At 42.9% G+C, this 17,365-nt stretch overlaps 1 protein-coding gene across 2 annotated transcripts in view; it reads right to left on the bottom strand.

Moving 5' to 3' along the window:
- Window positions 1-1,296: 1,296 nt before the first annotated feature.
- The window catches only part of tnfaip3 (tumor necrosis factor, alpha-induced protein 3), a 28,718-nt gene continuing 12,649 nt past the window's right edge, over window positions 1,297-17,365 (bottom strand). For both annotated transcript variants that reach the window (XM_061836877.1, XM_061836878.1), the window contains 7 exons: window positions 15,815-16,005; window positions 15,557-15,698; window positions 11,092-11,262; window positions 10,218-10,398; window positions 8,239-9,209; window positions 7,583-7,791; window positions 1,297-6,653 (listed from right to left, as the gene is read on the bottom strand). In XM_061836877.1, coding sequence (XP_061692861.1) covers window positions 6,372-6,653; window positions 7,583-7,791; window positions 8,239-9,209; window positions 10,218-10,398; window positions 11,092-11,262; window positions 15,557-15,698; window positions 15,815-16,005 — 2,147 coding nt within the window. In that variant the 3' untranslated portion in view covers window positions 1,297-6,371. The remainder of the gene's footprint in view (window positions 6,654-7,582; window positions 7,792-8,238; window positions 9,210-10,217; window positions 10,399-11,091; window positions 11,263-15,556; window positions 15,699-15,814; window positions 16,006-17,365) is intronic.

A 17,365-nucleotide genomic window follows, 5' to 3' on the forward strand; every position in this document is an offset into this window, starting at 1 on the left:
TGTCAACATATTTTAAATACTGTATTCAGTATATTGAAAATGAAAAGACCAAATTTTGAGAATGCTGTTTGGAAAAATATTTTTATATATTCTGATAAATAATTAACATTATTTGCCCACATGGAGTTGACAACATAAATTGGTTAATACATTTTTTTAACGAATGTTTATTCATTTATTTATTTTCTGTTTAAAAAAAAATCAATTCTTTGTCACACAAATGTGTTTTAATTGAAAACAAACCCTGGAGGTTTTGTAAATTTCACTGTAAGAATTTTGATAAAGTGAGTCACTTGTGAATTTCATCACTGTCAAAGTTCCGCCAACATTGCCCCCCCCCCTCCAAAAAAAAAAAAATCTCAGGAGACAATTGGGGAAGTTTCATGTGACAAATCAACAGTTTACATGCTGTTCTAATAAAGAAAGGCAGCAATGCATACATCCTCCTAATATTACGCAATGGCAGCTTCCTGTCTAGTTCGGCTGTACTTTTGACTTTTGCATCATTTTGGGACCAAGAGTGAGTCGCCGGTTCAGTCATTGGTTTACTGACAGCAATGGTCAGGTCGCTGACTCCGCCCAAGATTTCATATCACCTCCAAACAGCAGCATCCACTTCCCCCTGCTTCTGTGTGGGTGGGGGTGGCGGTTACTGGATGTGTGTCTATTTTAGGGATTCAACTAAGGCCATTTGGAAATTTTTTCGATGTCTTGAGTCGGGGGCACGGTGAACCAGCTGTAAAAATGTAGGCCTCACAGTTCTGAGGTCCAGGGTTCAATCCCGGGCCTGTCTGTGTGGAGTTTGCATGATCTCCCTGTGCCTGCATGGGTTTTCTCCAAGCACTCATTTCCTCCCAAATCCCCAAAATATGCAACATTAATTGGACACTCTAAATTGGCCCTAGGTGTGATTCTGAGTGCAGCTCTAGTTTGTCTCTATGTGCCCTGCGATCTGCTGGCAACCAGTTCAGGGTGTACCCCGCCTCCTGCCCGTTGAGAGCTGGAATAGGCTGTAGCACTTCCCGCAACCCTCGTGAGGACAAGCAGCAAAGAAAATGGATGGATGTATATTTTTACTTAGCTCATGTACACTTAGGCCTACTGCATTACTGTTGGCCATTATCGTACTACTTTGTATAAAGTGTGAGAACCACTGTATTATTTTATGGCAAGTTCCTCTCTTACTATATCCATCGTGTATTATTCATGGGTATTATTTATGTAAAGAGGTGATGTAAGTAACAATGACTCCACAAGATAAAAAAAAAAAAAGAAGAAAAAACACCATAGACAAAATTCTGATTTCTTAATAAAAATAATTCATTTCAGGACAACATATAAATAATTATTGAATCACACAATACAGATATCTTGATATGAATAAATACTTAACAAATAAAACCAGGGTTTATTTTCCTCTCTCCATACAATACTCCCATTGTGGAAAGGTCCTACTAAGAAAAACTTGCATGTTTTGTTACACATCCCTAAGCGTTAAGTCCTTTTTTTTTTCTCTCCCCCCGCCCCCCCCCTCACACTCGTTGGCCTTCGTTGGATTAAGGTGGGTCTGGAGGCCAGTAAAGCACATGGAGATTTATAAACTTGAATGTGAAGGCAGACTTGGCGCGGACGCAGACACGCTGGACTCTTTGCGGTGGATACAGTGGAAGGAACCTCCAGAGTCAAACACAATCCGTTTCCAAAAATTTGTTATAAATTAGCTTAGTCTTTGGAATATTCTTGCAAGTGCCATTTAATTATGAGACAAATTTTGTACTTTTTAAACCAATTTGATCACGTTTTCCGGACCGTATAGGAACAAAAAGGGACTAATTATTCCATGTAATGAAAATACGGACCAATGTTGTTCAAGTGTTTCTCTGGTTAGTTACATTCTATGCAATCTATGTAAGCAAAAATTATTATTCTGAATGCAATTTATATTAAAAGAGTCTAAAGGATTTGAGCAAAAATTGCATTTCCCCCCCCCCAATTTATACATTAGGAAAATGCATTAAACTATTTAAAACAAAAGTACTCATCAATAGCAACAAAATTCTTTGGTCATTTTCAAGTTAGCCACGTTAGGAACTACACTACCTATGCTACCCTGTGCTTTGTAAAATTTTTACTGAAACTGATCTTAATTATCAAGAGAGTACTTTTGGGGCTCATTTGATAAAACGTTTCAAACTTTAATTTACATTTTTTCAGCCCTTTTAGACATCATAGTTTTGGCAATATGCTATTCACAGCATTCATAAACATCACTAAGAAAGACCGTTAAAAAATGCAACAAGTACCAAAAAAGGTAATTAATAATTGTAATTATTTGACTTTTGGGGTTTTAGACTTTGGAGCATTCCACTGCATCAAACAAAGTGCGCCGCGATGATCTGGTCTGAGGCGGCCATTTTTAAGGAGGTATAACAACAACCGCTTGGCGCTTGATGGCACATGTACATTATTTTGGCAATAAAAACAACACCAAAAAAAAAAAAGGAAACCAAAGCTATTATCAAAATACATCTTGAACCAACCAAAACAAAACCAAAATTCCCTAGTAAAAAAATAAAATAGGAATGTCAGTTTTGAGACGCACGTGTGTGTGTTTTAAAGATGAGGCATCAGGTCGGAAGGTCCTACTGCGCGGACCCAGATCCATATTCACAAATGCAATTTAACCCTCCTGTTAGTTGCGTTTCCCAGGAAAAAAACAACAACAATCTTTTCCTGGATCAATTTTTAAAAGTGTAATGGTGCGAGAAACGTTAAAAAGTTCCAATAGACATGTTTTACTGTATATCTTATTACAATCAATATTCAGGGCGTTAACTCTCAGAAATGAGGCCCACGAACTTTGTTTTCAATTGCACCTGCAACGTAACAGGAGGGTTATAGAAATTATTAATAGCAAAAAGTGGGAGCACTGATCTGGGGATCAGGCCCCTCTGGTCCGTCGTAAAGGCAAAACTCCTGGAGGATCAGCCCCAATACAATACTGTGCAGTTACAGCAGCAGCACAAACACATTCAGATACATTGTGCCGGACCAAGCAGGCAATCGGAGGGTGGGGGGTGGGGTGTGTTCATGTGTGCATATGGCCTGCATATAGGTGCTTACGTAGTCCGTAGACAGGCAAAAAACAACATCAAGGCAACTGATCTGTTTTAAGTGGGGGGTAAAAAAGCTAAGAACGTAAATGCTGAACGGAGTCGCTCCACTGGCTACAATGGAGAGGCTCTCTGTGCATGGATCAACACATCAGACAGGGGCCGGCCCTGTCTGTCTTGCACGCAGTTCACACATACATGGGAAATTTAAATTTATATTAAAAAAAAAAAAAAAAAAAAAAAAAGGGGTGGGGGAGTATATTTTCCACCATGTCCCTCCACACTAAGTTCATTTCGAATAAATGTCAGGATAAAACTTGAGTACGATAGTGGGAAAGTCTCTTCAAATTAAAATGAATCAAATGAAGTTGAAGTTTTTAAAAGATCACGCGAAGAGGGACGGCCGAAGTAATCAATCAACGTAAAGAGTTTTTGAGGGGGAAAAGATGAGGAAAAAGTTGTAAATTTGCTTTTTTTTCCATTTTGGAAAATGTTTTTTTTTAGTTTAAAAAGTTGCAGTCTTGTGAGAAATCTTTTTCTCTTGCTTTAGAAAAATGACAATCTTATAAAAGTAAAGTCACACTTGCGTTTTTTTAAGCAATTACATCAGTTGCATTTATTCCCATCTTTTTACTGTTTCGAGAACACTTATTTTGAGAAAGGCTTTTTGTCAAAGTTAGAACCTTATGAAATGTTGAGATTTTTTTTTCAAAAGAGAAATTCTTATAAGTCTTTTTTGAGGAAATAATTTACAGAAAAATACAAACTTGAGACAAAAAAAAAATCATTTGCATTAGAAGATTCTGTCCAGATTCTGACTCGTTTTGACAAAATGACAACTTTATTCTCTTTAAGAGTGATTTCATTTTTAAAGAAACCTAACTTATTTACTATTTTCTACTAAAACTACAACTTAACACTCATGATCATCAGTTTATTTTTGCAAAATTACAACTTTATTCTCAGAAAATTACAATTTCTTTGTTTGACTACAAGTTGAGTCTTGAAAAATAAAATTTTAATTTTGGAAGTTATTTTCTGGAAAAAAAAAAACAATTGTTGAAGCTTTACCCTTGGAAATTTTTTGGTGTGTTATTTCAAAATTATGATTATTTTAAAGGGTTAAATAAATACCATTCATGCATGATTGTATTTTTATTGTTTGGGTGAAAAAAGTGACTTTATATCTCACAAAATTCAGTCTAGTAAAACTGCAACTTGACCATTTTAAGATTGCAAGTTTAATTTGACAAAATTACAATATTTTTCCTACAAAATATAAAACATTGTGATTGTAAGATTATTATTTTATTCTCACAGCATTTCTTGGTTTTTTTTTAGTTGTTGTCGTGAATAATTATGGTAAAATTGAGCTGAGAAGGAGGAACTCAAATAATAATTCAATGATGCTTTAACAGCGTACTTATGCTGTGTCCAAAATCCCTCACTACCACCACGTAGTGCACTATATAGTAGTTACGCCATTTTGTTGTGGTGTCTGAATGCTTTGTGATCAAACGTAGCACCCTATATTTTATAGTAATGTACAGTAAGAGTACATTTAACTAATGCAGCACTTTTTTTTTTTAAACCACCCCAACACCTTACTTTGCTATAGTGCGACAGTGGTGACGCCGTTAACAGTTCCGTGTAGTGTCTGAAAGCTGTTATGAATGAGCTCACTATATAGTGCAACCCTACAAGGGGAGTAGGGAGTAGTGAGAGAGTGAACGATTTGAAACATGCCTGCCCGTCCCTAAAATGTGACATCATACAAATGAGACAAGACACTTTTTTTTTTTTTGCTAATCTCTACCCTGGTCCGTGTTTTCTTCCCCCCCAAAAAAGTGCATTTCTGGAGACCCAAAATGCTGGAAAATATACTTTTTCCTCCCCAAAAAATTCACATACACGTTTGGACACCAGTCTACTCACTTAGCATAAGTGACGTTAACATAAATACAGGGGCGGATTACTTTCAAATGATTTGTGCATGATGCAACCACACTGTACTCATTGTAAGTCCTTTTGCTTTTTTGGCAAGAACATTGGAGGGTTTGAATTTGGAGGGACAGGGACAATTTTGATTGGTCGCAGCGCCACCACGCTCTCAAACCCTGGAGCAAAAATGCGAAGACAGACGAGCACGGACGGATGCGTCAAGACAGACAGATGAACAGACTGACAGACGAGGGCTAGAAATCCTTGGCTATGGTCTAGAACAGTGATTCCCAACCACTGGGAGACAGCGTTTTATCCCATTTCACTTAATCTGTCCAAAAATGGGTATTATCTACAAATAATGTGGCTTTGTTCATCTTTCTGTAATGCCCTATGATGCCACAAGATGGGGGCAAAGATTTGGCGAATAGTATTGTTAAAGTTATCAAGAAAGTAGGTTGAAGTGGCATCTCAAATTAAAGATAAACTTTCTTACGTTTGGAAGAAGCCAAATTGAATGTGTTAAGTAGAGTCCGCTACATGTGCATGTACACGAGATACGGGTAATTTAAAATGCCTTTGGCATGATATTAAAGTTGTAGGATAATAGTTTATTGTATATTTATGGTTTACACTAATTTATACAATTATAAATTTGGAAAACAATTCAGGGGTGCTTCCAATAACTTGCGATGTTTCTTTATTCACAGCAGGGCTCAGTTTGCAGTGTTCCCACACATATTTGCGAATGGAGGATACACCTATTTGCTTTTCATATTTTTCTTGCTCTTGGTACCATCTTTTTGTAGTAGGAATTTGAAACTTAACGGTGGGCTCAGTTCCCTGTCCACACTGTAAACTTTTTGTGACATTTTTCTCATGTAAACCATTGTATGTGCCTCAGTTTAATAATGGTTGGGAACCACTGGTCTAGAAAGCAAAAATAAAATAGAAAAAAAAAAATCAGATGCTTCCAGTTGACATACAATCATTGCATCCGGCACGAGTGGGCGAGTACCTCTAAATACATTTTGTACATGTGTGGCCACAGCTCATCGGATGGTCATAACTGCACAAAGAGGTATTGTGGAGGCCAAGTCAACTACGTGTGCGCACGCACATGCACGTAAACACACACACACACGCGCGCGCTTATCGCCCCACGTGCACACGCACTCTCTTCACATTCTACACAGGGAAGGAAAGGATGTTACAGGATTTTTTTTTCCGGGGGAAGCAGTGATTTTCAGGCCATAAGGTTTCTAGTTAGTCCATAGCTAGTTAGTTAGTCGGTTAGTATGCGAGAGGGGCTGGCGTTCAGCCGCGGTAGATCTGTTTAAAGTGGTCGCACTCGTTGCAGTAGCCCTGTTTCTCCTGGTTGGCGTAGTGGTCGCAGCCCTGCGTCCGGCACCGCTGCTTGGACTTCTCTTTGGGCGCCTGCGCCCGCCGGCCGGCGTCCCGGCCCTGGCCCCGTGTGTGACACTCGGGGCAGAGGTCCGTGCAGCCCGGAGACGCATTGCTGCAGCCGCTCCGCCGGCACTGGGTCTGCGTTTGCGTTTGCGACTGCTGAGTGGATCTGGGTTTGGTGCCTCGCTCACGCTATTGGGGCACACACGACACAGGGTAAAAGGTAAGTCAACAAAGTAAACGTATCTCTAAAATTCACATCTGCCATTACCCATGATATAAAACAATACTGTTTCCTGAAATCTTAGAATAAATATTTCCTTAAATATAAACAACTAAACAAAATCATAAACTACTAAAGAGTAAACCTCAATTTGTTCCAGTGTGAGTGTCTGGCCGTGAGCTGTGGCACACAGCAGCCAATACGCGAGTGTGCTCGTTGTGTTAGTGTTCTTGCAGCATTCAATAAACGGACAAAGTGTGTCATTAATACAATACACCTCTTCCTTCCCACATGTGAGGGTGTTAAAGGGAGTGAAGACTTAAATGGGCTAACTCAATTTTTCTCATATTTTTAATTTAAGTGCGGATAATCGAGAAAAGGCACGTTTTTCAGTGGAATACTGATCGAAATCAGTTTGATTTGACTTTTTACATTCTAGGGGCAGTGCTTTATTGGACTCCGCCCATTTCCCAATTAATTAATGCTACGCTGTGCCAATTCTCATTTGTAAAATGGCCGCATCCATGACAGCAGGTTTCAGATTCTGCAAAAACAATCTAGAAAGTAAGGTGCAGCAATTGCTAGAAAACTCGGAAAGTAAGCAGTGCTTTTTCTAAAGTGCTTATTGTCAATGTTATTTATTATCTTTCATGAAATATTAATAGACTTGTAACATTATTGGACTTACGCCACAATTGAATTTTTTTTTTTTTTTTAATACCAGTTTGTTTCTTTTTTTGAGGCACCCTAGATGACACCGATTAGGATCTGTGATGATCAAAAATGAATATTTAAAATCCTAAACCGATAAAGTAATCATTAATATTTACTGTAAACAACCAAGAAAAAAAAAATCCCTCCGATTTTATTGAAGTAAAAAAGAGGAAGTGGCACGTACTACGACAGGAGGAGGGGAGTGAGGCGTGCGATGCGCCACTTGGTTGAGTCGTGCGCTTTGCTCTTTGACATAACATTTGTCGCAGTAGCCCTCCAGCATGGTCTTGCCCACCGCGCCGCAGCCCGGCCCCCGACACCTCGTGGCGTTCTGGAAGCCGACCTCCACACCGTGCCGGCCCTGTGCCGGGGCTGGGGGAGGAGGAGTCAGATCTGGAACGGAAGCACACAAAGTTCCTGAATGGTGTGAAAAGACAATGATAATAATACATGATTTTATACATTTACGTCATTTTAATTTTACACACTTCCTTTCCTTTCCTCCCACTTTTATTCAGTTGGTTGGTTTGTCCCTTACAAATAATCGCTCAAAGTACATCCGTAACTCTGGCTCTACTTGTACACAAGGAAGGGCATATAAATTCTTTAGTAATTGGTCCATTTTTTTCAATTTCACTCAACCAGCGGCTTGTTCATACTTCATCACAACGTAAAAATAACATCGGAGTAACCAGAGAAAACCCATGCATGGATTTGGAGAAATGCAAACTCCACAGAGGTACTCAGTATCGTGAGTCACTTTTTAATTTTCTAATTGGAAAAGGAAATAATGAATGCTACATGGACTGATGATGAATGGCGTGGAGGGAAAGAACTTACGGTGGTTGGTCTGATAGTCTACGTAGCAAATAGTGCAGAAACCCAACTTCTCCGGCGTCCCAAAGAACTGGCAACCGGATCTTTTACAGGGCCGAGCAAGCGGGGCCTGCCAGACGGAGGCGTGCCCCGGCGTCAGAGTCAGGCACGGCCGCTCACGGTCCCTCAGCCGGCTCCAAACCGAAGACGCAGCCTCAGTCCTTGGCTTGCTGGGCTGCGGCTCACCGCCTTCTGGAGCCTGCTGCCTTTGCATACAGGGCGGACATAGCCCGTTGAATATCCTAAACGCTTCCTGCCTGCACATGCTGCAGCGCTCTGTCTCCACCTCTCGGGCCGCCCACTGGTTCCACCCAGGAGCCTGTGCAGCAACTGCGTGAGGGGCCATGGCATCTTGGCCCGTTCCGGCTCCAGGTGCCGTTCCGGCTACAGGCGGCGCCTGGTTCTGTCTGGCATTGAAGCAGCGTTCACAGAGTCCGTCGTGCTCCACACTGAGGGTGAAGAGGCAGCCCGGGGTTTTGCATTTCATGGCATAAGTTTCACTGTACAAGCTTAGGCTGGGTGCGGTAGGAGGCGGGGCCGAGCGCGGGCTGGACAGCACCACCACCCGGCTGGACGAGGAGGACAGCGGGCTGCTGCTCCGGCCACCTCTGGAGCTGCCTTCGCTGCTGTCTGAGCCGCCCCCCTTGGTGTGCACCAGACCTTCTACCCTGGTTCCGGTGGTGGTGGCTTGGCGTTTCTCGAAGCATTCGTGGCAGTGCGGCTGCGTGTCCACTGACACGTAGAAGGTGCAGCGCGGTGTAGCGCAGCGGATCTCGATTAGCGAGAGCTGCGAGACGGAGAAGGGCGGCGGCCGCTGGGGTTGGGCGGCCCACGCTTGCTCTTTATCCTCCTGCCAGCGTTGATACTCGTGGTTGACCAGCTGCAAGTAGTCCTCCATCAGGTTCATGTCCTCAGGCAAGTTGCCTTCATCCAACCTTTTGAACAACAGAGACCAAAATGTTTATTTCCGTCACCATGGATCATTTCACGGTTTGATAAAAAAAAAATTTGGAGATGCTATCCACAATTTTGTGTTTCCCCGTACTTCACAGTTTATAGTCCTGCTATAGGCCAGTTTTGAAGCAATCATTTTTCTTCAGGGGTTTTAAAGTATAAAAGAAAGTTTGAATCTAGTGTTGATCACCTTAAATGTAGTACCACATTGTGTGGACAGCACTGAGATCTACTGTTCTGTTTGCGTGTCTTGTTGCTCCGTGTGTTTAGCGAGCACTTGTTTGAAGGTTTATAATTACCACAACATCATCACTTATTTAGGTTAGCCTATTTAGAGTGTTTACAATTATATGTTAGTATTAAACTAACCCACATTCATTATATAAAAAAAAAAAATCTGTTATGGGTAAAACCTACCAATTTGAGTCTGGTAAAAAAAAATTCTCATAATCAATATTTGCGGAAAATTGCTACTTTATTCAGGTTTTTTTTTCTGATAAATTGTCATTCTCCTCTTAATATTTAAACTTTTTTTCTTGTTGACTTTGTTATTGTAAAATAAAGATTTCGGTTTTTAATTGAATTTTTTACTTGTAATACTTGGACTTTATTCTTTATTCTCTTAATCTCAATTTAATGCTTGCGATATTGCTGTTTTTCATTTAAAAATTTTCTTGTAAATTGGGACACATTTTTTTTTTAGATTATTTTCGTGAAATGACGGCTCCATCCCACCCAGAATTTACAACCTAATTTTTAAAATTTTTTCCTCTACTATTCTCGTCATATGATGCCTTTTTTTCTAATTTGTAGTAATAAATTCCTCCTCTGCAATCAATCCCTCTTTATTACTGCCAATGTGCAGTAAACTACAGTACACGTTCTGGGTAGCATTCTTTTCATTCTTGATCTTGACAGAGTTGCCTAGTCAAGTCGAACGGTATTTTTTTTTTCACCGCTCCCTCATAGACGTTATAAATAAAAAGTACCGCGCAGCGTTGATGATCCGTGTGGCGTCGTATCCCAAGCCGATGACGGGGATCTCGATGAGCATCAGATAATCTTTGAGTAGCCTCTCTTTCTGCTGGTGCTCTTTCTCCATCAGGAAGTGCACCTTCAGCTCGTCAAAGCCTCCTCGTCCGGGATTAATCAGAGGCACAGCCCTTATTTCTTAAGTAAGAAAAGGAAACGTGAATAAACACAAGGTTGGCAGTATTACAGGAAAGTTGGAAATTCTTAACAGGAATTTATGATCACAACCAAAAACTTGTAAAATTGAAGGTTGACTCTTAACCTGGAATATAAGATTATTATCTTCTTTGGATGAAGGGTGAAATTTTGTTTTGTTTTTTTTAAAGGGTTGACTCAGAGGGCGGGGGGGGGGGTGAGTAATAACTCAGAGAGTGGGGGGAAGTGAGTAATATAGATTACTGTGGTTGTGTCAATGAGAGAATTGCGTGTTTGCTAAATATTTAAAAGTTGATAAAGTTCTACTTTCAGAGAAATATGATGAAATATCATGCTCTCTAAGTGTATTATCGAGCCTAAATGTCTGCTAATGACTATATATATCTTAATCCATTTTCCAAGCTACTTATCCTCACAAGGATTGCCGGAGTGCTTGAGCGAAAGGCGGGCTACGTCTTGAAGTGGTCGCCAGTCAGTCTCAAGATATATCCACATTTATTTAATGATTTGTGTTTTGATTTATTTAACTTTACTTTATACTTGGAGATGGGACTTTTGCCTTCATCCAATTTGGAATCTTTCCTCAATTCCCCATCTTAAACTTTTCCAGCCTTTTTGAAATGCATATTAAACAGGTAGAAGTCCCCGGCACGAAGACATCTGGTTGTCCCTTACCAGGGCCGCTGTCTTTGATGGTAATGAGTGGAGCAAAGTGCTGCGAGTCGTAGCCCAGCACGATGGGGTACTTGTAGCATTCTGCCGGCGGCCAGTGCAGTGGGAGATAAATCCCTCCCACGTTGAGGGGGGAAATGGAGGAACCGGATTTCATACTCCTCAGCACCTGGTCTGTTGTTAAAGAGAATCAGTTTTTAGTGGAGGAACAAGACAGTCCTATTCCAACTGCTGCAAAATCATTTGTAATTAATGTATATATTTTTTAGAATGAAATTATGAAAGAAGAGTTCATTTAATAACTAATTTTGATATCATTAACAGAATATTCTGACTTGAAATTGCGGACTTTAAAATTTAGATGACATATTTTCCCAATAAATCTCTAGTTATTATTTCTTTTCTTGGTGCTGATGTGGATCCCCATGGGTCTGAAACAAAGAAGAAAGACCTGCCCTGGTTTACATGGCATCTTCCATTCCTATTATAATTGGTTTAGAAGTCCCAACAAATTAAAACGGTGCATATCGACACCTCAATCAGAATAAACCAGCTAAATCCGAATGGAATTTCTTTCAGCTTTATAGGAGTGGAATAATCCTTTTGCCAAACCGATCTGAGGTAAATTTAACCAAGTATACCGTCATTCAGAATAGAGCCGGGACATGCTGTCTGCGCTTGCTTCGGCGCCACATGAACGCACGTGACGCCATCGTTGATTCACGACGTAAATATGGTGCCTCCTGGCGAAGCGCGTATGTAACAGAGATCTTATTTTTTAAGACTTAATTTTTTTTTTTTTTTTTAAGTAAATGGATTAAAAAAAAATAAATACAGGTGTGGTCAATCATGCCCATAGATATAAAGTTACAAGTGTGGTCCACCAGTCATGCCCGCAGATCAAAAGTTGCAGGTGTGTGTTCTGTTTGTAATGAGTGCACCCCTTTAAGAGCGGAGGGGGGGGCGGTGTCAGGTAAACAAGGAAGTAGAAGTCGGCTGAGCAGCAGCTCGTTGTTAGAGACCGCGTGCTTCCTTGTTCAGAAAAAAAAAAAAGACGTCAGGCTGTGGTTCACTACGCTGGATCGGTTTTTATGTGCGCTGAGAGTATGCAACAAGTGCATAACTGCGCAGTGGCGTAGCTTAGAGGGAACATTGGTCAAGACAACACAAAATAGACATCTTTAAATATCTATGTATTTCTACTCCTAACAAATTTTATGCGCGGATTTTTCGTGCTCAACTGTGCAGATTTGCGAGTGTGATAGCGTCAAATCACAGTGACTGGACTACTGTGCTGAATAGATGACGGACCTCAATCTTGATGAATGGCGTGATGTTTACGGCGAAGTGTCACGTCCCATCGGAACGAGAGTAGGACCCAAATGCAGGACTCGGAAGATGCAAGGTAGTTCAAGGAGACACGTTTATTATATGCAGAAGTAGGGGATCGAGCAGGCAGTCCGGTGCAACAGCGGTAGTTGGGACGTCGGGCGAAGAGAGCAGGTGAGCGGACAGGCAGGAGTCGGTACACAGGAGAACAATCAAAGCAGGCAGAAGTAACGAAGGAGTCAGGCTTACAAGGTTGGTCGGAGAACGGACGAAGGTCGGTACACACAGGTTCAATCAGAGGTACCGGAGCACACGAACGGGACATGAAGATCAAACGAACTGGCGCCGGCCAGTTGTCATCGCAGTCATATAAATCCACAGCATAATCAGGCTGCATGAGGCGCAGGTGTGCACCTCCCAATCAGCGCACCTTCGCGGACACCCGCACAGCTCGTGCTGGAGCGGCAGGATCATGACAGAACCCCCCCCTCAAACGAAAAAACAGAATAAGGCACGCACAGGTCAGGAGGACGACCCGGACGCCAAGCACCAGGGTCCCCAAGGGGCGATTCGGGCGGACGACCTCTGTGAGGAACCAAACGGCAAAGCAGGAACCAGAACGAGGCAGGCCACTGCTCCGGACGAGAACCTCCCACGCCGTGGTTGCAAGACGACCGGGGATTGGTTGCCACCGAGGCTTGGTCAGTAGGCAGCCATGGAATGGTCACCAACGAAACCAGGTCATGAACCGGCTGGGAGCCATCTGGAGCGAATAGGATGATGGAGAGAAGGACCAGAGCCATGACCGCCTTCCCAAAGTCTCTCCAGCTCCAGGGTGGCTCCACAGAGCTCCCCAGCTCCTCCTGGACCTCAACGGGAGAAGGCGGCGACCCCATCGGCTCCTCCTGGACCTCAACGTGAGAAGGCGGCGACACCATCACCTCCTCCTGGACCTCAACGTGAGAAGGCGGCGACACCATCGCCTCTTCCTGGACAGCAACGTAAGAAGGCGGCGACACCATCGCCTCCTCCTGGACGGGAACGTGAGAAGGCGGCGACACCATCGCCTCCTCCTGGACAGGAACGTGAGAAGCCGGAGGCACCATCACCAACTCCACCTCCTCCTGGGCGGGAACGTGAGGCGGCTAGGGAACCGTCGCCGCCTCCTGGACAGGAACGTGAGAAGGCAGCATCAGTGTCACCGTCGCCACCTCCTGGACGGGAACGTATGGGCGTGCCCGTCGCCGACAGAGCAGGAACGGGGAGCGACCGCGGGCCGGTCGCCGACAGAGCAGGAGTGTGGAGCGTCCGCGGGCCAGTCACCACTGGCACTCCAGAGCACGGACGAGAAGCGGTTGTGGAGACGTCGCCACCTCCTGGCTTGCAGTGCATCCGTTGAAACAGCAACGTGGGCGTGGCGGCGAATCCGTTTCCAGGGCAACGTGAACGAGAGTCGGCAGAGAGTCAGTCGAAACTGACACGTGGGCGTGTCTCGGGAGCGGGTCAGTTCCAACTGCCACGCGAACCTGCATCAGCAGCGAGTCCGTCGCCGTTGCGACGTCAGCGTAGCTCGGCTGGTTCGCCAATCCTTGCCGGACCTGGGCCGTGAGAGCCACCAATTCCGCGCTCTGCCGCTCTATCTCCGCCCGCATTTCGCGGCGGAACACCTCGTGATTTGGCGACTCCTCCTCCCTCTGGGCTGGAAGCTTCACCACCAGCTGCGGGTCCGCCGGTTTCGCCGTTGCCGGCGAGGAGTGGGAGGACGATGTCTTAGTTGCCGCTCAGCGGGAGTCACCGGGGAGCGCCCGGACGGGGCGTCTCCTCTGGCCGCCATGCGGAGGTCCCGGGTAGATGGCCAAGCGGGTTCCCTCATACGGATTGGTGTACTTAAACCTACTGGGCGAAGACGCTCGGGTGCTGGAAACGCGGGAAGGTGAAACAAACTGACTGGGATGAGTCGTACTCCGGCAGCCGGTCATACAAATCACGGTCGTCCTCATATTCCGAAAAGTCAGAGTCCAGAAGAATATAAGGAGCCGGACGGGTCGTGTTCGGGACGTATTCATACCTCGCTGGCGGAGCGTAAGACACGGAAGCAGAGGACATCAGGGAGCCTACCCGGATCGGACAGGCTTGGTCCTCCGGCAGACTGTCTACCTTGCGTCGGTCCCGGCGACGCCGGGTCTTTCCTGCTGGGTCCTCTGATGGCCAGTTCGTTCTGTCACGTCCCATCGGAACGAGAGTAGGACCCAAATGCAGGACTCGGAAGATGCAAGGTAGTTCAAGGAGACACGTTTATTATATGCAGAGGTAGGGGATCGAGCAGGCAGTCCGGTGCAGCAGCGGTAGTTGGGATGTCGGGCGAAGAGAGCAGGTGAGCGGACAGGCAGGAGTCGGTACACAGGAGAACAATCAAAGCAGGCAGAAGTAACGAAGGAGTCAGGCTTACAAGGTTGGTCGGAGAACGGACGAAGGTTGGTACACACAGGTTCAATCAGGGATACCGGAGCACACGAACGGGACATAAAGATCAACGAACTGGCGCCGGCCAGTTGTCATCGCGGTCATATAAATCCACAGCATAATCAGGCTGCATGAGCCGCAGGTGTGGACCTCCCAATCAGCGCACCTGCGCGGACACCCGCACAGCTCGTGCTGGAGCGGCAGGATCATGACAGGTGGTTCCGATTAAATGACAAAAAAATGACAAAAATTCTCCCTCTCGGCTCAGCTACTGCATGGTTTGTCCGCCAAAGCTGAGCCTTTTACCTGTCAAACGATAAACGTTGATGTTCGTTGTAGTTAACTACTACCTTAATAATGTGTGCCATTGAGGTTGTGCTTAATAAACTGTTAATGTTGCAGTATTTGTGTAAATTGAAGACTAACACACAACAACTTGGAAAGGCACTCATGTTTTAACTGACTTTGCCGCTGTGGAGCGAGCTGTTTAGCTCCCTTAGCTCCTCCAAAAACAGCTAACAGTTAAGTTTTCCTTAAATGTCTCTGCTGTGTGAATCTACACGCTGCACATGGCACAAAGCTGTGGAGTATTAGACGAAGCAAACACTGGCAAGAGTGTACTGGTACACCAGAGGCAAGTGGATTATTCTTCTTTTGTTGAAACTGATGAGTGTACCTGCGATGACGATGATGGGTCTGCGGAGGATGTTGGAGAGGACAAAGATGTGAATGTCCTCCAGCGAGTCGAACTGGAGGCCGTTGCTACTGGATACCGGAGAGGCCATCTTTACGATCTTTTCCCACTCGTCCTCCCAGTTCTGGAAATATTTCAACACATCATTTACCATTTCCTCCACCCCCCGGCTATTCTTTTTTATTTATTTACTCAACAGTATGAAAGAACGTTATCGTATTAATAGTTATGGCTCATTACCGTGGTGGTGTAGCGAAGGCCCGTCTGGGTGAACTCTTGGGAGTGCAGAAGTTCTGCTTGGAAGCGTGCTCGAAAGACGCCAGTGTCCGTCTCTTTTAAAACTCCATGGAGGGCTTTCCGGAGGACCAAATCCGTGTCCTGGACCCCCAGCATGTACTGGGAGGCAGCGTGCAGCAAACAATTGCCGTCTCCTTCACAAACATACACAAAAATAAACGTTGTTAGATCATGCTACGTTTTAGCCAGGGACAAATAGATAGATACATTATAAATGATTAGTGACTAGCAAGAAAAAAGCAGCTACTAGTTCAAAAAGTTGCAAGAGATGAAATTGCAACTTGATCGCAAAAAATGAATACTTTATTCATATGTATTTTAACAGATTTATTTTCCTCTTAAATTGCAACTTTATCTTCATAAAATGTTAACTTGTTACAGCAGTCACAACTTTATTCGGTTTTAATTCTTTGTAAAAAAATATATATATATATTCATTCCAAATTAAAATTTATTCAAGTATCTGTTTCACTTTATAATTTTCTGCTACTTTATTCGTATGAAATGTGTTATTTCCATGTCAAATTGTGACTTGGACAAATTTGGCTCCTTTTTCAAAAATTGCGATTTAATTCTCTAGTTTGACTATTTTGTAAAATTTGAAATTTAATCTAGTATTTTTTTTTTTTTACTTTTCCATCTTTAATTGCAAATTTATCATCAGGTTGACTTTTTATAACAACCACACCTGTATTTGTATTTATTTTGAACTTAACCTTTTTTTTTTTAAACTTGTAACGATTTAATTCCTGTAATATTTATTATTATTTAAGAACAACTTCTTGGGATGCAACTCTCGCATAATAGTCTTTTTTCCTTGTAGTATTGCAAGTTTATCTTTGTACAACTTGGTCAGATTTTGACTTAATTCTCAAACGATTTTAACGTAATTTTTGTCATAGTTGACTTTTTACCTATAATGAAAAGTTAATTGTTATTATAGTTATTGCATGTAAAACCTGGTCATTCATATTTAATCTCTCAATGTTCAGAATTTTTTTGCAATATTTTGACTTTATTCTTGGAATATTTTGACGATATGTAATATTTTGACACTTTTTGTCAAAATCGGCTTTTCTTTGTTGCCACTTCAACCTTAAACAAGGTATTCTACTTTCAAAATATCTCAATTTCCTTCTTTAAAATATTAACGCAAAAAGTACTTAATTCCTGTTACATTCTTTTGCAGTGATGAGATGAACCACTTTTACTCAGTTTGGGCTTCTAAACCAATTATAACTAGAAAAAAAAGGCATCATGAAACCAGGCTTGTCTTTAACATTCGACTGGTTAATAACAGATTTATTAATGACATGATGTGAAAGCAAGGTTTTGAAGGACAACTAATGTCAAACAGAATACAGTGTCCGAAGAGGGCACAGAAAAGATATTATCCGAGGCAAAGCATTAATTCAAAAGAAAAAAAAAAGTTGTTACATTGTATAGTGTGCGTGCGCACAAGTGTGGGGTTTTCCACACTGTGGGCTAGGCTGT

This window comes from Syngnathoides biaculeatus, chromosome 12 (genome assembly GCF_019802595.1).
Source record: "Syngnathoides biaculeatus isolate LvHL_M chromosome 12, ASM1980259v1, whole genome shotgun sequence".
NCBI classification, from domain to species: Eukaryota; Metazoa; Chordata; class Actinopteri; order Syngnathiformes; family Syngnathidae; genus Syngnathoides; species Syngnathoides biaculeatus.